The sequence below is a fragment of the Cinclus cinclus genome, chromosome 2 (genome assembly GCF_963662255.1).
Source record: "Cinclus cinclus chromosome 2, bCinCin1.1, whole genome shotgun sequence".
Classification (NCBI taxonomy): domain Eukaryota; kingdom Metazoa; phylum Chordata; class Aves; order Passeriformes; family Cinclidae; genus Cinclus; species Cinclus cinclus.
Window position 1 is genome coordinate 66231624 of NC_085047.1, and position 21442 is coordinate 66253065.

Consider the following 21442-nt stretch of genomic DNA (forward strand, 5'->3'; position numbering starts at 1 on the left):
TTGGGGGTTTTCTAATAAACTCTCCTTTTCATGGTAGAAGACACCCACATTACAGACAAGAAAAAATCTCCAAGATTATCTAAAAATTAAAATCAAGTTAAATAATATAACCACGATCAAGATAAGTAACACATATAGGTATAAAATGCTAACTGAAATATTCTTAGTACTGGAAGTTGTAAAATTAGCCTCTAGAGGCATACTTTTTGTGTTTATAATTTACATAATCCACCAGGGGGAGTTATAAGAATGAAATAGAAATATTGACAACAAATGAACTCATGGGAAAAAAGAATTTAAATATGCAACTGCCATGACTTACACTTTCTGTTGAGCACTAAAATTTTCAGTCAAGTCTATGACAAGAAACTGAGAAGTTACTAACTATGGATTCATATTGAAGTTGAAAATTCTACTGTTCCAAAACAATGACATAAGGGAGAATGAAACACAGCTACTTGATATTAAATCTAATCTTCAGTGGCTTGAATATTTTTGAGTAATTATTAAAGTAAATTATATTTAACCTTGAGTCGACTGTCAGTCTTTTACTATGAGCACTTGAGTCGTACAGAATATCCTTGTAAGTTCTGTTTTTTAGCATCATTAGTCTTAAGTGCCAGATTTTCCAACCTTTTCATTCCACAGAAAAGCCCCAAGAAACAGCCACACAAATCTCTACATCTTGCTCTCAGAAATGTTTCCCTTATGGAGGACACTTGGATTATACCAATATGTTCAACCCTGTAGAACACACTGGCTAAAGATATTAACATCAGCTGTGATGTTAATATGGCATCATTTGAACAAATAATTCCAGGGGTTGCAAGCAAAGAAACAATATAATGAGAGTCAGGAAGGAATAAGTAATACCCTTTAAAAAAGTTGAAACAATATTAATAGGGTGATTCTAGAAGTATATATTTCCCAGCTGGTATAAGCAAGCATTAGCTTTAATGACTAATGAAATTATTTCCAGTTAAATGACATTATTTTTTGCTACTCTAAATACTTTTTAAAGTACTAGATGGGATAATGATCTCAGAATGAAGTAAGGCTATTTCCTTCTAAAAAGAAACTGATTCATCTTCTTTTGAAGCATGTTTTAATTTTTTAAAAAATCCAGAAGCAGTCATCCTCAGACAGGCTTTTGGAAATGCAATTCCAAAAGATTAGAAGTTATTTAAAGGAATCACTCAAAGAGGTTTTTTTCTTCTTCTTCCCATCTTTCCTCCCTTGTTTTCTTTCCTTTAATTTTTGAGCCATTCGTCTTATTCTACAGAACAGTTGTCTTTTGCTGCTAGGCTGCAAGTACACTGAATGCACAAAACTGAGGTTATATACAACGGAGATCACAAAAGAGTAAGACAAACCAGATCATGAATAAAGAAAAAGAATCTCCAGATTCCAAATCCTCATGGGAGTGAGGATTCACCGATAATTATTAATTGAAAAATATCTTCTCTACCTAGGGGAATGCTGAATTGATAGAAGTTTCCTATTCCCTAGAAAATTTTAACACTTGCAAGCATAATTAATGTTTTCACTCCATGTCAGCATTGGTTACATTTTCAGAAGATTTGGGAAAACTTTTTATGAGGATTTTAAGGGATGAGGTCAGCCAGTTTCTTATTTCCATTCAGAAACTAACAAACTTTTTGTTTGCACTGATTTTGGCAGGTATAGAGCTGACCTTCTTCATAGTAGTTAGTCCGAGACTATTTTTGCATTTATGCTGCAATGTCGATAACACAAGGGTTTTGTTGCTATTGCTGAGCAGTGCTTACGCAGTATCAAGACCTTTATAATTATAATTACATTGAACATGACAACCATAATTATATATAATATAGCTTATGTATAATATAGGTATGTAATTACATATTTATATAAGATATATATTTATAAGTGAACAGCATACCTGAACAGTGAAGCTAACATACATTGTAATTTCCACTTATCCTTTCAGATTTCTCAATATTTATTGCCTTTCAGCATAATATCTAAGGTTTCCATTATGTATTCTCTGCGTAGAACAGAATTACTACTAACAAGTATTAAGGGTGTGTTTACTTTAAGTGACCAAGACATGAAACACATCAGTAAAACACGGAAATCAAAGAGGAAGGAAGGAGGAAGGAAAGAAGAAAGGAAAGCAAGCATCAAGCAGGGAGGACATGAAGGCAGGAAAGCAGGAAGAGAAAGGAGGGAGAGGAAAGGGACATAGGGAAGGAAGAAGCAGGAGGGAAACAGAGGAAGGAACAGAGGGAGGAAGGAGAGGGGAAGGACACAGGGAAACTGAGAGAAATTAATAATATTGTGAAAGACAGGGAGAGGCAAAAAAAGGAAATTATGTAATTCATTACATACAGCTGTTATTTCCAGGCCTAGTGTCCCATATTTTACATGTTGCTCATATAAAAATCACACCTTATTGGTCCTGTATAGTTTTATTGTTTCTTTTTCCAAACAGGTTGTAAGAAAAAAAACAGATTGAATGTGGCTGGTGAGCTTTTCTATAAAGATTTAATTGTACGTTTTATTATTTTTAGATAAAAGTACACAGTTTTGACTATTATATATACATATATATATATATATATATATATATATATAGTGTCCTTTTGTAGCTATCATGTATTGCAATGTCTTTAAAACCTCTAAGTCTAAATGAGTGGCAAAAATGTAACAGTTTTTAAATTATGTTTCCATAAATAAAATTAAAAATTACTTCTGGTAAGAGCGTTTTCTAGACAATATGAGATGATCTGGTATTTCTTGGTGCCAGGAAAAAAATCCACCATGAACAGTTGTCAAGGAGGAGGGGACAGGGAGAAAGAGCACCAGACAGTGTGATGCTGCAAAGTTCAATTTAATAACTGAACCAAAGCAGCGGGTAAGCTGTGGCAGGAAAAGCTTCCCACTCCCACACATACAGCCCACACACAGTTCCAGCTACCAAAGCTGGCCCTAAATGTGAGTTGGCAAAGTGGAGCCTGGGGAAATGCAGCAATTTCTGCAGCTCAGTGTTGGATGCCTGTATAACAATATGCCCCTTCCCCTGCCCTTCTGGTTCCAACCCCTGTAACTGAGGAGAATGTCACATAGGCCACAAATAAAATCAGTCCATGATGATATGATGCAACTTTCTGGCAGCTTCAGGTTTTGCTCTTCTTTTGCTTGCTGACCCACAGCCTGTACCAATGCTTACTTATCATACTCTGTCTCTTTTCGTGAGTTGTAGTGTCACTGTATTGTCAGCTGTGGCTTATTATATATATCCAGTCACCCAAGTCTTCATTAAGGCAAGGTCATGATGCTTCCATAATAGACAAAACTTTCTGAAAGTTTGCAATAACAAAGTAAGTTTTCTGAGTGTAAGTAAAAAAGTAAAATGAAATATTTTATGAATTAGCATATAAAAAGTCTCAGGATGGAGTAACATGCCAATGAAATGGAAAGACCAAAGTCTTATCCATTCAGAATTTTTTTTTTTTTTTAATATCGATGGTGTTAAGTGAGAACATACACTCTTTTGCTCCCCTGGCTCCAGTTAGGAAGAAATATTTGCAGGTGATGTTTTTTTTTCCTCAGTATCTCTGTAATGAGATTCTCTAACATCTGTCATTGTATTGAAGGGTTCCTGTACATTGACAGAACACAGTAAAGCCTCACTTTCTTATACTGCTTCAGGAAAGACCAGGGCTAACTTCTACCCTGAAGTGTTATCTATTTTTTTTTCTTATTTTTACCCCCAGTACTGTCTTAAGTATTAAAAAAACATACTATTCCTTGAGATTTCATTGTCTTTATTTTTGTATGACTGCAAATTCTTTCTTAGTCAACAGAGAAATGAGATGTCTGCCCTGCATTGTACTGAACACATTATTGCCAGATAAGATCAGACTGACTGTTTTCAAGCCATTTTAACAATATGAGCTACTGATGATTTCAGAAAGCAGAGCAATAAATAGGGAAAATAATATTGGTGATGGTCTACAGAGTAAGATTATTGGTCATATACTCTTGTGTTTACTTCAACCATAGTCCAAAGACTAAGATGCTCTTTTCTATCATATCTCATTCCTGTATCTTTCCTTTTTATGTTTTTCCTACCAGAGTTCCCCATACTAGCATCAGTTCAATCACCCTGCCCAATGTTAGCTCTTTTTCACCTCCCACGAGCTACATATTCCAGTCAGACTAAATTCTTTCTTGTCTGAGATGCCCACAGAAAGCAATAGTCTTTTTTCTAAAGGACCTCTTCTCAATGTTAAAGTGTTGGGAATAGCAGAGAGAAAATACAATTAAAGCTTATGTCATGCTTTCCTGGTACCCCTGAACTGGAAATACAGTACATTCCAGATTTTCAGAAAATTTAGCCATCAATTACTTTTTTACACACACAGACAAAGAACTCATGGGGGACGGTTTATCTACCCACCCTTGCATATTTTACTGAAAACAAAGAAAGAATGCTTATCTTCAGTACTGGGACACAACTTTAACCTTACCAAAGACATGCAAAAATGCCAGGTATCTGATTTTACCCTGGTATGCAGACTGAAAGGTTTTAATTTACAGCTACAAAATTCAGCTGCTTTCTTTCTCATCTCCATTGTTTTCCATGAATGCCAAGAAAATCCTCCAAGATTCACTGTCTCTGGAGTGCTTTTTTAGTTTGATGTTTGCAGTTCTGTACATGCTGAAATAGATTCATGCTGCTTTTAGGCACTCACCAATTAGGTGAGTGTTAGGTGCTTGTTAGGTTAAGTCTGCTTCAGTCTGCCTGTCCTGAGCTACCTCTAAGAGCAGCAGCTTATTGCTATACAGTTCAGTCTGATGAAGCAGCATTTATAAATTGATATATTCTTCACTTGAGAGAATGAGATGTAGGTCTGCTGACCTCAAAGAGAATTACCATATGAAGAAGAAGAGACCTATCAGAGTACCCTTAGTATGCAATTGTATGTCTAAAGCATAGCAGGTATTAGTTCAATGGGATATTAACACTGCTGCTGAATATTCAGTTTTCTGGAACGAGAAGAAACTTGAAAAACAAATTAAAGCTATAGGAACAGTTGAGACTTGTGTATAATACAAAAATGTTATTCACCTGAGAGCATTACTTTTCAGAGCAGCCCTTTCAAGAAATAATATGGAGTTCTGCCATACTAACGTTTTTAATACAGCATCTAGGCAACAAAATTGAAGTTCCTGACTATTAACAAGCCATCAAATTGTGATTAAAGCACTATTGACTATTTCCTTAACTATTTTCCTGTAGATTTCACAGCATTTTACTACCAGCAGTTGTCTTTTCTATTTTCTATTAATTGTCTTGCTGTCCATATGCTAGTTCTTGAAACACTCTTACCTTCCTCTTCTCCAACTAGGTCTTGATGGAGTGGTACTGTAATGTGCTATGTCACAGCTGTACTAAAGAGAACTTTAAATGAAAGCAGCACACTGTGCTAAGCACTGATTATTGCTTTCAAACAAGAATCTTAAAAATACTGAAAGTGTGAAAGGTGATCTATAAAGGATGATTTCTTCTCAAAAAAGAAAAGAAAAATGAAAATGGGAGTAGGAGTCATAATAATAGCAATAATAGTTTAAAGAAAAGCTACTGAAATATTGCAAGAAAGTCATCCTATCAAGAGAAATAGAAGATCAAATTTTGTGGTTCAATTTAAAGTGTCAAGGACTTTGTGACTCTTGCTTGTGTTTGCACTGCTGCAATTATTTACTTTTGTGTATCACTAGTATGGCTTTAAAGGGGTAAAATAGAGAAAATTTTAAACCTCAAAAAATATGCTCCCCAGTCAGGCATAATTGATACTGTATTGTAAGGTTCCAAATGTCTTTAAGTTTCTCTGGTAATATAATTTATTTTAATTATTCTTGTGTCTTTGGAGTATTTTCAACTTAATTTTATTTATCCAAGGGAAGCTAGAGAAAGAAAGGGTCTTATAAAACAACAAACTTTAAACAGTATCAGAATAACAGCTTTATAAATCAGAATTTAACTAGTCAAGTGAAGGGAGACATTTTCTTTAAAAGTAGCATTCTATGTAGATCTAGGAAACATTTTAAATAGAGATGTAATCAAACCTTTTACTCCAAGCTAGTACTATGAACATAAGAAACAGAAAACTGAAGGATGGTTTAAAATTTCAGTGTGTTCCTGTTAAGTTGTTGCTAACATGCTCCCAGTAGCCTACTGCTAATAAAGTCAATTAAATGCTAGCTCTGGAAAACCCATCTGTTGCAGTAAAATAAAAAAAAATAAAAAAAAAAAATCTGAACTTTTGCTTCATGTCATCCCTGGATACACAGTCCATATCTAATACTACTGAAAACATACAGGAAATATATTTAATAGCCTTACAGAATAATTTTGCTTCAAAGTGACCTCATCTAGTCACAGTAGCCACAGTCCCTGCTCAGTGCATGCCTTAACTAGGTCAGGTTACTTAGCAACATTTTCAGTCATGTCTTGAATACCTCTAAGAACACACCCCCAAAATTACAGGGGTTGTTACTTTCCTAGTATTTAACTACTCCCAATGTTCTAAAAAAACAATCTCAATATCTAATTGGGATTTTCTACATTTTGATTTGTGTCTGTTGCCTATTAATCTGCACCCCCAACAACAATCTAGCACTTTCTTGTCTGTATCCCCCCCAGTCGTGTAGATGCAGAGAGAAGTCAGGTCTTGCTCAGTACAACAGGTTCATCAGGTCCAGCTTCCTCAGACTTCCCTCATGAACTGTTCCAGCATCCAGGCAGAATAGTGACCTCCCCTGGACTAACTCCATTATATCCATGTCTTTCTTGTCCTGAGGAATACAAAAAGAGACACAACACTTTGTATTTGGTCTCATGGGTGCCAAATAGGAAAGGATCACCTTCTTCAATTTTCTCACTCTCAGTGACACACCCCCAGGATGTTTATGGCCTTCTTGCAGAAAGGGTACATTGCTGGTTTGCACTCAACTTGGTGTCCTTTTCTGCAGAGCTGTTTCCTAGACAGATGCTCCCCAGCCCATAGTAGTGCATGGGGTTATTTGTCCCTAGATTGCAGGACACTGCATTTCCCTTTGCTGAACTTCCTGATATTTCTCACTTTTGCGGCCAGGCCTTTTAAATACCTTTATTGGTGATCTAGATGAGGGAATCAAGTGCATCCCAAGTAAGTTTGCAGGAAACAAAATGTTGGGCAGGAGTGTCATCTGCTGAAAGGCAGAAAAACTCTGCAGAGGGATCAGAAAGGCTGGATCAGTGGGCCAAGGTCAGTGGTGGGAGGTTCAACACAGCAAACTGCAGGTCCTGCACTTGGGTCATAACAACCCCATGCAATTCTGCAGGCTTGGGGATGAGTGGCCATAAAGCAAAAAAGCTAGTGAAGGGTCTGGAACATTAATCCTCTTGGGGTGACTGGGACTGTATAACCTGGTGAAAAGAAGGTTCAGGAGAGACCTTATGGCTTTGCAACTATTTCAATGGAGCTTGTGTTGAGGTGGGGTTTGGAGTCTTGTCCCAGGCAACTAGAGACAGGACAAGGGGAGGGAAACTGCCTCCAGCTGCACAAAGGGAGGTTCAGGTTGGATATCGGGAAAAATTTATTCACTGAAAGAGTGTTGAAGCCTTGGAACAGACCCTCAAATGAACTGGTGAAGTCACTATCCCTGGAGGTATTCAAAAAGCAAGTAGAAGCGGCACTTTGTGACATGGTTTAGTGGGTATGGTGGTATTTATTCAAAGGTGGGACTTGATCTTGGAGGACATTTCCAACCTTAATGACTCTGTGATTCTGTGCTTTCAGCCTATTGCTTCAGCATGCCCTCTAAACAGCAGCCTTGTGCTCAAATATACCAATCACCTCCTCCTGCCAGTTTGTTAACATCTGCAAACTTGATGAGAGTGAACTCCATCCTATCAGCTAATAATTACTGAAGTTGTAATGACAGTGTTGGACCCCAAAATTATCCTTGAGGAGCATCACTATTTACTAGTCACCATCTGGACTTTTTACTACACATCACAAGTCTCTGGGACTCTCTGTCCAGTCAGCTTTCCACCCATCTCATTGTCTGCTTATCCATATGTCACCAGTGTAAAGAGGTAAAGAAGTCAAAGTGGTCAAAATAAAGTACATTTTGAAGTTAGAAAAGCTGTTATCTGAGCAGTATCTATTGAGCAGCATGTGGTCAGCTAATTAAATAGTAGAAAGCAACCTTATGACCCTGTAAATATGCCATGTTAAACAACCGGGACAGGGTTTAGCCAGGACAGAGTTAAATGTTGCAGTAACCAAGAGGAAGAGTAGCTAGGACCTGGAGGTTATTCTACACCATCTCATACCATTTTCCAGGGGGTTGGGAAAAGCTCCCTTCCAGGTCAGGTAGCATGGTAGATGTGGTGGAAGTAGTTGAGTATTGTTGTGGGGTTACCCCACGGTGAACACGTGAATAATTTGCCTCCTTCTTGTGCACTTTGTCATTTGTATAGTACTGTTGCTGCTACTGTTCCCTTTCTTATCTCATTTCTGTTTCCTTTAAATTGTTCTTATCTCAACCTATGATCTTCACCTTTTGTGTCTCCAGTTCTCCTCTCCAGTCCTGCTGCAGGGGGAGGAGGAGAGAAAAGGGGAAGTGAGTGAGCAGTGCATGGTTTGGAGTGATTTGGTGAGAACACAACATTGAGGAATACTACTCCTTACCATGACAAGAGCTGTTAAAATTACAATACTAGACAGTTTTCTTGCCTCACTTGTGATCTGACTTTAGTTAAATCTATACTAACACTGAAATAAACTCCTGATATCTGAATGTACAACTACAACTCATTATTAACAGTTATGAACATCTATCAATAAATCAGTAATATTTTTCCTAATTTGAATATGGAGTAATGTTACAATATTTCAATATGCTTCAGCCTAAATTGTTGAAAATGGAAAGGAAAGGTTTTACATATCACTCCTCACCCACTCCAACCCAACAGGTTTTAGCTGTGAAATTTTGTATCCTAGATAATAAACATAAACTAATAAAATGATCACTGAAGCTCTTCACCATAAAAGATAATTAATAAATCTGAATAAGGCATACACTTCAACTAAATGAAATGGTTTCTCAATCTGCAGCACAATCAGACGTCTCAGTAAATGAAAGAGTCCATATAGAGTCAGTGCATGCCACTGAGATTACTCACATGCTCATAATTAAGTTTGAATAATGTTTTGTTGTGCTGGGACTAATGACCCTTGCAATGCAAAGCACAGAACTTCACCTCTGAGAAGCTAAACACCTCTTACCACTTCATTCCAAGGCACTTGCAAACATTCTGCATCTCCAAGGCTTGGAACTGTAACATATGTTAGGGTACTTTATATTGCTAACATTATGACTGGGTTACAGACACATCAATCACTTTATTCATTTATGTTCTCCTGGTCAAGGAATTTTTACTTATGGCCATTCTTCTGCTCAGTGCATCAAAGTAATTTGAAGATTTTACAAGTTTACGTTTAGCAATTCATTTTGAAATACGGTGAAATAAAAATAGGGAACAAGCTCTATCATTTCAACTCTCAAACTGCAATTTCAAGATGCAAAATGATCACTGAGGTTTAAGTGAAATTTCCTTAGAGGTGAAGCACTGACAGATTATATGGCTGTATCTATGAGGTATTTCAATTTTCTGTTTGAAGCAATCAGGTTTAAGTCAAATGGCAGGATAATGAGATGAAGAATCTGCTACTATATCTTGGAAGGTAATGCTCTCAATTTCTCAATATTATCTATACATTGTAACACAAGCAGAACCATGGCCTTTACTGGGAGAGAGAAAGCAAATTATATTCATATTCAAAACCACACCAAGTATGAGTATTTGTTTTAATAATTTGCCAGGCTTTAAAACCAAACTGCAATTATCTTTTTTAAGGAAAAATATTACTTACTTTTCTTCTTCAGTATTTACCAATGTAGCAAAGTAGATGTTGTAAGAAGGGATAATGGTATATTAAAGCCACAGGCTTCATTAATCTAGTATGGTCTATTACAAATCTTCACCAATAAACACATAGTGGTTCAAATTACAGTATATTTGAAAACATTTTCTACTCTAAAAATAATTGCATCCCAACGAGGTGGCCACCACCATTTCAAATTACACTTTCTTTTCTGAAGAGACCGGTAAGTCCCTACAGTATGACTTAAATTTCTGACAAGTATGACAAGCTGATAAATTGTGGACTTTAGAGGTTAGCTTCCCTACATATGAAGCCCCTTATAACTAGAAGAATAAGGAACTGTCACTAAAAATGCTTGCTAGAAGAAATAATTTGCTTCAGCTTATTAATATGTTCCATTTTGCTGCTTTTATATTTTTTTTAAAAAGGTATCACATGCATTTCACTCTACTATCATCTAACTTAACTCTGGCAATAAACTCGGAAATTAAACTTATCAGACATATGGTTCTGCAGATTGAAAGCTTTCAGAAACTGACATGCTAGTAACAACCCAGATTGCAATTAAGAAGTACAGAAGTTTTAAATCAAGAGACATGGATATTTGTGCTGCCATTTAAATTATCAGATTCATTAAAAGTAATTTAAAAAATAAAAATCACACCAGAAAACACTGGCAGGGCATAGTCATACGTCAGAAATAAAACAAACTACATTAAATCTGATGTGTCTAAAAAAGAAATCAATGACAACTTACATTTTTTTATCTTATTAACATCTTCCTTGCAAAACTTTCATTAAAAATGTTGCCATCCAAGTTCCATTTCTAAAAAGTACAGGGAATGCAAACATAGAAATCTCCAATGTTCATTGCTCACCAATTTTTTATGAAATCTACCTTCCTCTTTTCTTCCAACCATCTCCTATTCTGCTTATGGCAAATGTATTTTCTAAGATTTTTCAAATGTTATCTGGTTTTCCTTCACTGCTTTTCTTATCTTCATTTCCTCACTTTCTCCCCTTTTCTATGAATCCATTTACTCTTCCTCCCTTAGATTTTGCATTTCAAAATAATAATTTGATATTTGAAACTGAAGACTAAATATCCCAGTAAACACTATGGATATTATACCTTTGCTCATGGAAAGGTATATATAACTCTATGCTTAACGAATTTTATTTACATTACATAGGACATACCTATGTATGTGAGCATTATGCAAATAAAAATTTGTATTCCTTGTTTCCACATATTTCATAGTTAGGGAAATAGAAGTTATTCAGTGTGACAAAAAAAAAAAGTTTGAAATTATATATCTCCTGTCAAAGGATTCTTAAATTAATTGGTCTGCTGTTTAGGATCTTTTTCTTCTTCAGCATAAAGAAATTTAAAACCTCAAATGTCTTGCCATCATAACATGTTATGGGAAAGCACAAAGCAAGTTATATAACATCAGTGTAACTTAGAACTTACATAGTTCTAAAATATAGTTTTGAAGTCTGAGAGTAGGAAAGAACATTTCTTTGAAAAATGAAGATTAAAAAAATATGAATGAAGCAAAATATTTCATTAAAATATATTGATTTTCATTAAAATGCTGCTGTGAAGACAATTGTGAATTACTTTCTACTTAGAAGTAATTGGTGGAGAAAAGCTGTATAACATTTACCAGGTATAATGAAGGCAGAGAGCTATTGTTTTATTACTTTTTTCCAAACGAATCAATGAATATTTAATTTCAGTCGTAATTAGCTAAGAAGCAAAATTATTCAAAGATGAGATTTAACTTGAGCCGTATCTAAAATTATTGCACAATCTATCATATAAGACAACCTATAAATCTCCTTTGCAAGATTATTTGAAAAACTTGGCATTGCTCCCAATTCCTACACCAGTATAGAACTATTGTTTCTTTGAGGTTTATCAAATCTCAAGCAAACAACTGCACAAGATTACAGAGTTAAGGGAGAACTGTTAGCTCCTATTCACAGCAAGCTTTTGCAATAACACTCTGGATTTTTTTTTTAAAGAAACAGTGAATTTTCCACCCTTTTTTTATCCAGCACTTCCCCTTGAATCATCTGCATAAGATTGGAGGAGTTCATCAGCAAACTCCCTCTTGCCCTGCTTTATGTTTGCCCTCATCACAGTCCTTACTACTGTCCTGGAGTCTGAAGGAAAAAATAATGCCTTCTGTCACCTCGGAGATTATGTATCTGCTCTTTGCCTGTGCTCATCACTTTCCTCCCCTTTCTTCTTATTCCCAGGTCTCTGTTCCTCTATCACACTCTTCAGGGTTATGTTCCTTGAACTGTGTAAGTTCTTCTTGGCTATGTATCCATATAGAAGAACAAATCACTTTTCTCTTATGTAGATTCTCTTTGGTTGAAAGTGCTCTACTGAAGATAGGCAATAAGGTGCTCTTTCCCTGCTCACAACTGGTCTTCCACACAGCTCAAGACAAAACAGTAAGTCAAATAGATGTGAGCTGACTCACACCTGAACGAAGTAGCACAATGCCTATGAAAATATCACACACTATAAAACTTATAGGGCTATGTTTTCACTGGGTCAGAAAAAAATACATGGTGATTATCTGTTTATCTTGCAGGGAAAAACTTGTGCAAATGCCCTTGAAAATTAATCAAAGCTTGCTTATTAATTACAACTGACTTCCATTATGATCAGCCATTATTTGTTGGTGATTTTCCCATTACACATAATTGAGATTTTAGATCTCAGCATTAAAAGAATAATAAATTATATACTTAATATCTGAGTCATGGCACAGATCTTTGTGAATTTTGTGATACATTAGATATGTATTAGTTGCAAGTCTCCAAATGTATTATCATGACTAATTTCATTTACTCAAAAATATTTCAGTAAGTTCTCTTAAAGAATCATAATCAGTTTTAAGAATTTTTGAAATCTATTTTTCTCTACTTTTTTCATGTTCATACAACAAAACAAACTGAAAATATAGAAATCATATAAATCTAAGAAATATGTTGATAAAAAGGTTAGATTTTTTCAAAACACATCTGTTCTGTCCTAATACAATTTCATTTGAAAGAATATCACACGAATGCTGCTCTGACATCTTACTTCTTTCTACTGACAGAAGACAGTTTAACTGACTGTCTTGGACCTGTAATACAGAAAAATCTAAGAACCTGCTCCAGAAGTGCAACATGAGTATACCTACCTGAACTGTAGTGATAAAAAACACAGTTAAATCTGTGAATAAGTAAGGACATAAATGCTAAACAAGAGAATGAGATTCACTGAAATGTGCTCTATTACTTCAATAATAATTTCAGTAGAGACCTGAAGGGACCATTATTTCTCATAAGTGATATATAATCTACTCTTTATGTAATTTAATGTCATGAACCAGATGTTTTTAATTTTGTCAAACCATGAAAAATCAAATGGCTACCAATATGATTTAATTTCTGAATAAGTAGCATATTTCTGTTTCATTGATTCTGGTTAAATTTTGACACTAATTCCATACCTGTTCTGTCAGATGAAACTAGAAAAGTATTAAGTATCACCAGATGAAATTCCTTATCTCTAGAACTTCCTGCCTTAATCTGCTTCACAGATGACTATAAGGATGACTAAAATTCTTGACAAAAAAACCCAAAAACACTACCCAACACAACTTCCCTTCATAGTGTACCCATGCAAACAATGACGATTGCAAAGCTTCCTTAAAGCTGAAGTGACTAAAAAGTATTATAATGATTTACATGCACTTTACCATTATCATCTGTATGTGACCATGCATCTAAATAAGTTGTATACAGTTAAGACCCAGCAATCAGTGCATCCATCATAGAAGGCCAAGTGTCAAAACTTCACTGAAGTTCACAGGAATCACCACTTCGATGGTTTCAAAAGGACCACTTAGGAAATAAAATTCCATAGAAACAGAATATAGAATACAGAGTCATTTCAAGCCAAAATCTAACAACGTATTTTTGCTTGCAGAGGATATAAAGGATTCACAAGATTATAATTTAGATATTCCAAAACTGCCTTACCATAGTGTAGCTGTGCGCCACCTTCATAAGCTCTGTGCACCCTTGTGCATCAGCAAATGCTCGTATTCCCAAACAGTTGGATGGGTGCAAAAGCTTCATTAGAAAATGGCAGCAAACCTCTACTACTTGAGGGAGCTGGAGGAGGCAGGCAGCTGCTAGGAGGTTTTCAATGGTGTCTTCTTTTAATTCCAGGCAGCCTAAAAAAAATGTATTGATAACAAATGCAAACTTATTTACTTAGTATTTACAAAACATACAGTATAGAAAGATGTTTTTATAAATACTCCTAGGTCAATATAAATAACTATACAGAAAAAGTAAAGAAAAGAAGGATTAGTCTCCCTGACTGAACACCCCAGTGACCTGGAAATTGCAGTATTAGAAATATTTCTTTTTAAACTGCTATTAATTCAGCTATATAACAGGCATAAAAAGAGAGACTGTACTGTCTGAAATGGAAGAGGAGACTTGGAGTATCCTGATATCGACCAGGCTGAGGACGGCTTTTTTTGTTGGGTTTCTTTTCTTTTTTTCATTGAAATTTGTGATAAAACTTGTGTTATCTTCAGTGGCACAGAGCAAACCTCACAGCCATTTACTTCACTGAAAAGAATGAAATAACTGCCTAGTATAGTATGAATAAACCCAAAAATACATCTTAAAAACAAGGCTTAACAGTCTTCAAAAAATTGTGTTGCTTATTTGTAATGTGACATTGGTATTAATGTTATCTGAGTAACATATGGCAGTCTTCTCATTACACACAGTTCCTCAAAATAATTTATATTAGGAAAAAGAACCATTAATAATACTTGAACTTAATTCTGTAATTTCACAAATAATTATCTTAACCTTTTAGACTGACACACTTTTTAGTAAATGAAAGGTATAATAAAATAAAATAAACTTTAAAATTTATTTATTTTAGGCTGGAATATGCAATTCTTGTTATAATGTTCCATCCAGCCATAATATTAAATTTTATTTTTACATTAGAATATTATAAGTAAACCTCTTACAGTAATAGCTTAAAAAACTACAAACTAAAGATTACAAGGATGTTTTGGAGAACTGGAAAAAAAAAAGAACAGGAAACCAAATATGCATATTTAATAAAAATTGTCAAAATATGCTTTTGATATTATTGTGCTGTGCTTGGAAAAATAATTTCCAACTATAAGAGGATTAAGAGTATGTTGATCCTTCTCTTAAGAGTATTATAGTTCAACACCTAGATAAACTCACTCTTTCCCCCACACAAATTTTGTATTTGTTGTCACATTAAAAAAAAAAAAAATCTAAGAATCTTAATAATTCTATTGCACAGCACTAAGGAGTTCTAAAATCCTTAATTTCACAACAGCATGGCATTGAAAAGACAGTTTCTATTGCAATACCAAACTCAAAATGCAATAACATTAACACTGCACATCTGATCTTTTCTCCTTCACTACACCTGGAGCTTTTAGTATGAGATGGAAACTATGACATTATATTTTACTAGATTTAGTTGTAATGCATCCTTTTGCAAAGGTCAGTGCATCACATCAAGCACACAGCCTAATTTCAGTGGGTTTCCTCTTCTTATTTTTATTCTTTTATTAATGAGTTTCTCTTTACGTTATCTAATCTTTTCTCACAATTTCTGTACACCACATTTTTATGCAATGTGGTCAGAAGGCAAGCTCAGCAGCAGATTCTTGGCTGACCCATATATTCATCAATAACTCTCCCACATTTGCTGCCTGCCCACAGGTAATGGCTGGCTCAACACACAATCTATTCTCTGGGAGACAGTTCCACCGTGTAAAGTGGAAGCATTCAAAAGACAGGTGCTTTCAGGTTAAAACTCAGCATCCTGGTGCCAGAAGTAAAAAAATTAAAATGTGCAAAACATCTTTGAAAATTAGATGAACTGAGAAACAGAACAAAAAACCCCCCAAAAACAAAAATAAAAACCAAAACAAAACAACTCCCTCCCCCCCACCCCAAAAAAAAAAAAAAAAAAAATCTAAATCTTCTTTTTATACATGCTATTGACTTTTCAACAACCAGCTCAAAAATGTCTCTGGTCCTACAAAACTGATGTAAGTGTAGAAAGAATCACTTTCATTATCCTAACTTTATGAGGAAAGGTAACATCTCATAGTTTGGCCTTTTTATCACTAAAGGTAGCTACCGTTCGGAAAAGAAACCAAAGGAAACAGTTGAAACCACATCAATTTATTTGTTTTCAAACTGAGATATTTTCTGGTCACATTAAAGTACACTAGTCCTGGTACAGTATTAGCTGGGAAATAGTAGGATTAAACTCAGTTTAAATCAATAAAAATTATTATCTATTTTATGAATCATCTATTTCTTTATGTAAATAACATGGACATTTTGAAGAAAGTATTTCACATTTTATAGGAGGGTGTGAACACATTTCGGCTTTATATTTTAATAGAAGAACTAAACATACAATGGTTTCTGGGATATCTGGGGATATGAATATAATATAGCTTGACTTAATTTTAACTAAATTCAAAAATAAAAATGTACTACTTAGTACACCTATGATAAAAGCTAGAAAGTACACTCAGTATGAGTTAAAAAGTTGTATTTCATTCTTTTAACTTCAATGATAGATAGGTTTTTAATCCACCTAAATGCTTCCCAAACCTTACTTATCTTCTTTACTAAACATCAAGACACCTTCAAAAATTGCTTCACATGGGCTGTATTCTCTTTTTCAGAAGAGTTCTATGACATTTTTATGCAATTTCCTCTGGGATATCAAGTGTTTAGTATGGTCAGAGCTTGTAAAAGAAAGCTGTTAAGGGGCTCTCTATATAAAATATGAAATCTTCAGACAGCTTCATATTGGCAATTAGAAGATCTAAGCATCTATTTAAAAATATTTAATGGGATATTCAATGGGCATTAATATTATTGCTTCTTCAGTTCACCTCCCCCTCACATTTTTATGCAATAAGAAGCTTGCATAAGTGTCTTAGTTGAGAAAAACAAATTAACCAGAGCTTAAAATCTCCTTTTGTATTACATTAATTAGGATGAAAAATTGAGGAAAAACAATCAAAAGAGCTTTAATGTATTCTAATTGTATTCTAAATTATAGCTGTATTCGTGAAAAATTTTATGTGCATTGCTTATTCAGAAATTAAAATGCCTGTCTTTAACATGCACTCTCAAAATGACTACATAAATTTTATTACCTCATTACCAAATGTGAAGCAGAGATAATATAAGAATACTCTGATACTCTTGTTCTCTTGTTAAACCTTTTCCCAAGTTAAGGAACAGCTTTGACTTGGGGTTGGTTTGCGGTTTTGTGGGTTTTTTTTTTTAGTTTAGTTTTATTTTATATATATATAATTTGTTCTTGTTGTTGTTTGTTTATTTTGGGAGTTTTTTGATTTATTGGTTTTGCTTGGGGTTTTTTGTTTGGGATTTTTTAATTTTGATTTTTTTTTTCTTTTATTCTTTTTTCTACACTACTGACTATACTTTAATAGTAGTTTTGCTTACAGAGAATCACTACACCTTTGCCCGCCTTCGTATGATGTACATAAGGTCAGAGTGTATCACAGGAATAACCTCCAGCAGTTATTGACCAACAGATTGGACCTGTGGTGAGACAACTCAGTAGGTACAGATCAACTGCTCTTTGTGTAAGAAGTGAATTTTAACCTAAATTTGTAACACATCATAATATCATCTGACAGCATGTGCACAGTAGTTTTGTTTTTTTTCTCTTTTGTAATTACACACTTACCCATTCATTGCAAGACTCCTCAACATTCCTAAGAGCACTGTAAGTATTTAGGAGGGAATTCATGGGAAGTGACAAGGAATTAGAAACAGGCTAAACCTAATTCCTTGAAATCAGGTATTTATTCTTTTAATCTTTCTATTTCATGTGTCTTGCGCAGTTGTGTTGCAGTTTTGAAATGCTGCTGAATGGAGCTATCTCTATAGGCTAATCAGTTTTATGAGGTCTAATTATTTTCTTAAAAAGGCAGTAAATGCTACCAAGATATTTATTTATTTTATGCATAGTAGATTAATTGACTACAATAAGAAATTGCTTTCCTGAAACAGCATCTAATTCCACTGAAGAACTGAAAAAGATTATCAAAAGGTGCTGTGCCTCACAGGTTTATTACAATAAATCTTTTTGCCATTGCTTATCTTAATCATTCCAAATCTTAAGTAGTTCGAGGTAGCCACCTGACCTAATCACCCAAAATCTCCTTTTCCAGTCCACGGAAAGAAACAGGAGGTCTTAGAGCAGTTTTAACTTCCTATAAGTTAAACCTGCTCTGTTTCAGTCATGTACTGCAGAATGAGATTAATCACTTTGCTTGATTTCTTGATTTCAGCTACCTTCGTTTGACTTACTGAGACACTACTGATATTCATATTTGTTGATATGAATTCAGTTCATCTGCTCCCAAACGCAGCACAGGAATCATTAGAGCCATCAGGTTTCAGGTGATGAAACACTCTTTGGGTTCATTCTGATGAACAGTTCTTTTGGTTACAGTCAATTCCTGGTAGTGACATAGTGTATAAAATCACCTCTTATGTCTAGCCATAAAACCACCCAATAAAGAATATTATAAAAAGTATCTTCTGTGCAGCAAAACATCTTTGAGTCTCCAGTTTGACCTATGCCTTAAAAGATTAATTCTATGTTATACTGTCTTCCATACTTATTATAAAGGTGAAGATGTTTTCAGAAAAGAAAACAGAACACAATATATTCACTCAGCAGAGGTTTTTCTTTTTTTTCTGATCAAACTGTGTTTTATTTTCTATTAATTACTTGCTGCACACCAAATTCAAAAGTTGCACTTGAGGTAGAAGGCATTCTATGGCTAATTGTGTTTATTTAGAATCATAGAATGGTATGGGTTGGAAGGGACCATAAAGATCATCGACTTCCAACTCTCCTGCTATGGGCAAAGACACCTACCACTAGACCAGGTTTCCTCCATCCAGACTGGCCTTGAACACTTCCAGGCTGAGGCATCTCCAGCTTCTCTGGGCAACATGCTGCAGTACCAGACCACCCTCACAGTAAAGAATTTCTTCCTATTACCCAATAGACATCTAATGTACTTAAGTTTGAAGCTTTTGTTTTGTCTTTGTGTGTTCTTGTATACATTTCCACTCCAGCTCTCTTGTCCCTTCATTTAAGTATTATTATGTATAAAATAATTTCATAAATGATTCCAGAGACATAAATACATAGCTTCTAAAAAACGAAAAAACTGCCATCACATTAATATGAGAATTCTTATAAATTAACTGTATTCACTCTTTTAAAATACTGTACAATTATTTACACGCTAATATTATCCCTTTGAGTAACTGGACTACACTGGCCTAATCACATCATCCTTCGTCAGTATTGCCAGTCCCCTTTATTTAAATAGCATGGAAAATTACAACATTGCAAAGTGATAAGGAAATGCTATTAACAAATTAAAATCCCCCTGAGCAGGAAACTTCTTGCAAATGTCTGGCTAAAGATCAGAAAACCATATGAACCCAAATAATCCCCATGTTACCTTTTCATTTTCTGTTCTTAAAAAAAAACAACAAAAAAACAAAACTACAAACCTAAAAAAACCTCTGTTTTATAACTGAAATGTCAGATTTTAAAGAAAATTGTCCACTATTTAATATAAATCAGCTTTTTAGAGAGAGACATTCAAATGTTATTTTCTCATTATGCCATTCACGTGCCTTAAATCAATTTATATACCTGAACTTAGTTACCTGTAAGATATACTTATAAATAACAGAAATAAAGCAGCAAATCATTTCAGCTGTGAGCCTCATCTCCATAAAACCTTTTTATCAGCTGTGAATAAAGATGTTAGCAATCTGAGATAGAAGATATGTTTTTTCATTAGTTATAAAAATTGTAAATTTATGAACACCATTCTTGGAATTATATGCTAAATATTACTGGTTCGTACTTGCACAGATAACCATTATGATAGTAATTTTGTCACCAATAATTCAGCTAATATATAGACACTGCATTTGGAAATTTTAAGCTTAATTAGGTATACAAATAGAGGGATAAAACCTCACAGGTTAAAATAGAAAAAAAAAAGAAAAAGAAAAACCAAGATAAAAGTTACCTCAAAAAATATATAAATATAAACAGCACTTACTAGTCAAATTTCAAACAGCAGAAATCTTGCTTTCATTCACAAAATAGGACAGGAGATTACAAGAATTATTCCAAAAAAGCACATTTTATCTATAAGGCCTTAGTTTCCTTAACTGTTTTTAGTTAATGGACTTCAATACTTATGTTTGCTTCCAGACTGTATGCTCTGCTCATCATGCTGCACACATCAAAAGCCACTGCAGGAATTTATGTTAGTAAACAAAAATAAACTTCAGCTTGAGAAGGAGGTGGGGGGGAAGTTTCATTCCACAGGACTTGTACCAAATATTGAGTACGTCTCAGAGAAGTACAACCTTCCTACTACATTGAACCCAGTCAAGCTTTGGCCTCTGGTGGGGAAAAAAAACAACTAAAAAAAAAAGAAAAAAAATGTCTCAAGGACAAAGGAGCTCAGCTTTCAGTTTTGAAGGAGTAGTATTTTATTCTCCACATCTGAAGCTAGCTCAGAAGCAGGATCACTCACCTCTCCCAGAATAAGCTTCTTAACTTCTCAGGCAATGATTTGGCAACTTGTGCTACAGTAGCACAGGACATTTCAAATCCACACTTAAATAAAAAAAAAAAAAAGAAACTTACAGAAATAGAGGAATCAATTGCCAAGTAAAGATTTTTTGCTTATGAGTCCACCTAACAGAATAATGAGATCTACTTTGCTTTGGGCTGGACTGCACTGCTAGAAGAAGAGAGAACTCCAGTCACATCCTGTTCTGAGGGTACATTTCATCACAGCTGCTGTCAGACGGGCACAGAGCAGCAAGGCAGTCAAGGTGTTTTACAATGCAGGAACAGGAGTAAATGCCTGAAAGGTGAGGACTTCTTTCACAAACTGCCATTTCAATTTTCATGATTCTTTTGTTTGTGTTTGGAACTGGAGATACACAGCTAGGCAGCTGAGCTCAAGAGAGTGGATATGGGTACATGCCTCCAATATAGGAGATCCAGAAAGAAACACATTAAATAGGCAGACCATCCTACAGCAGTCTGTCTGGTCATTTCACTGAAAGCATTTAAGCAACAGGCTGGCATGTGCCAGATGGCAACACAGAGGGATGATACTCCAAAGGAACACTCACTTTCCAGCCATGTCCTATATTAATGTTCAGTACTTGTTTTAATCTCTCTTTGGAGATGAAGAACTTTGAGCCTAGCAAGGGACAGCCTGAAAAATGCATCCTGCAGTGCACTTAGTTTT

General features: G+C 34.8%; 1 protein-coding gene across 2 annotated transcripts in view; it reads right to left on the minus strand.

Moving 5' to 3' along the window:
- The window catches only part of KLHL1 (kelch like family member 1), a 173813-nt gene that overhangs the window by 81879 nt on the left and 70492 nt on the right, over positions 1-21442 (minus strand). For both annotated transcript variants that reach the window (XM_062487770.1, XM_062487769.1), the window contains one exon: positions 14037-14233. In XM_062487770.1, coding sequence (XP_062343754.1) covers positions 14037-14233 — 197 coding nt within the window. The remainder of the gene's footprint in view (positions 1-14036; positions 14234-21442) is intronic.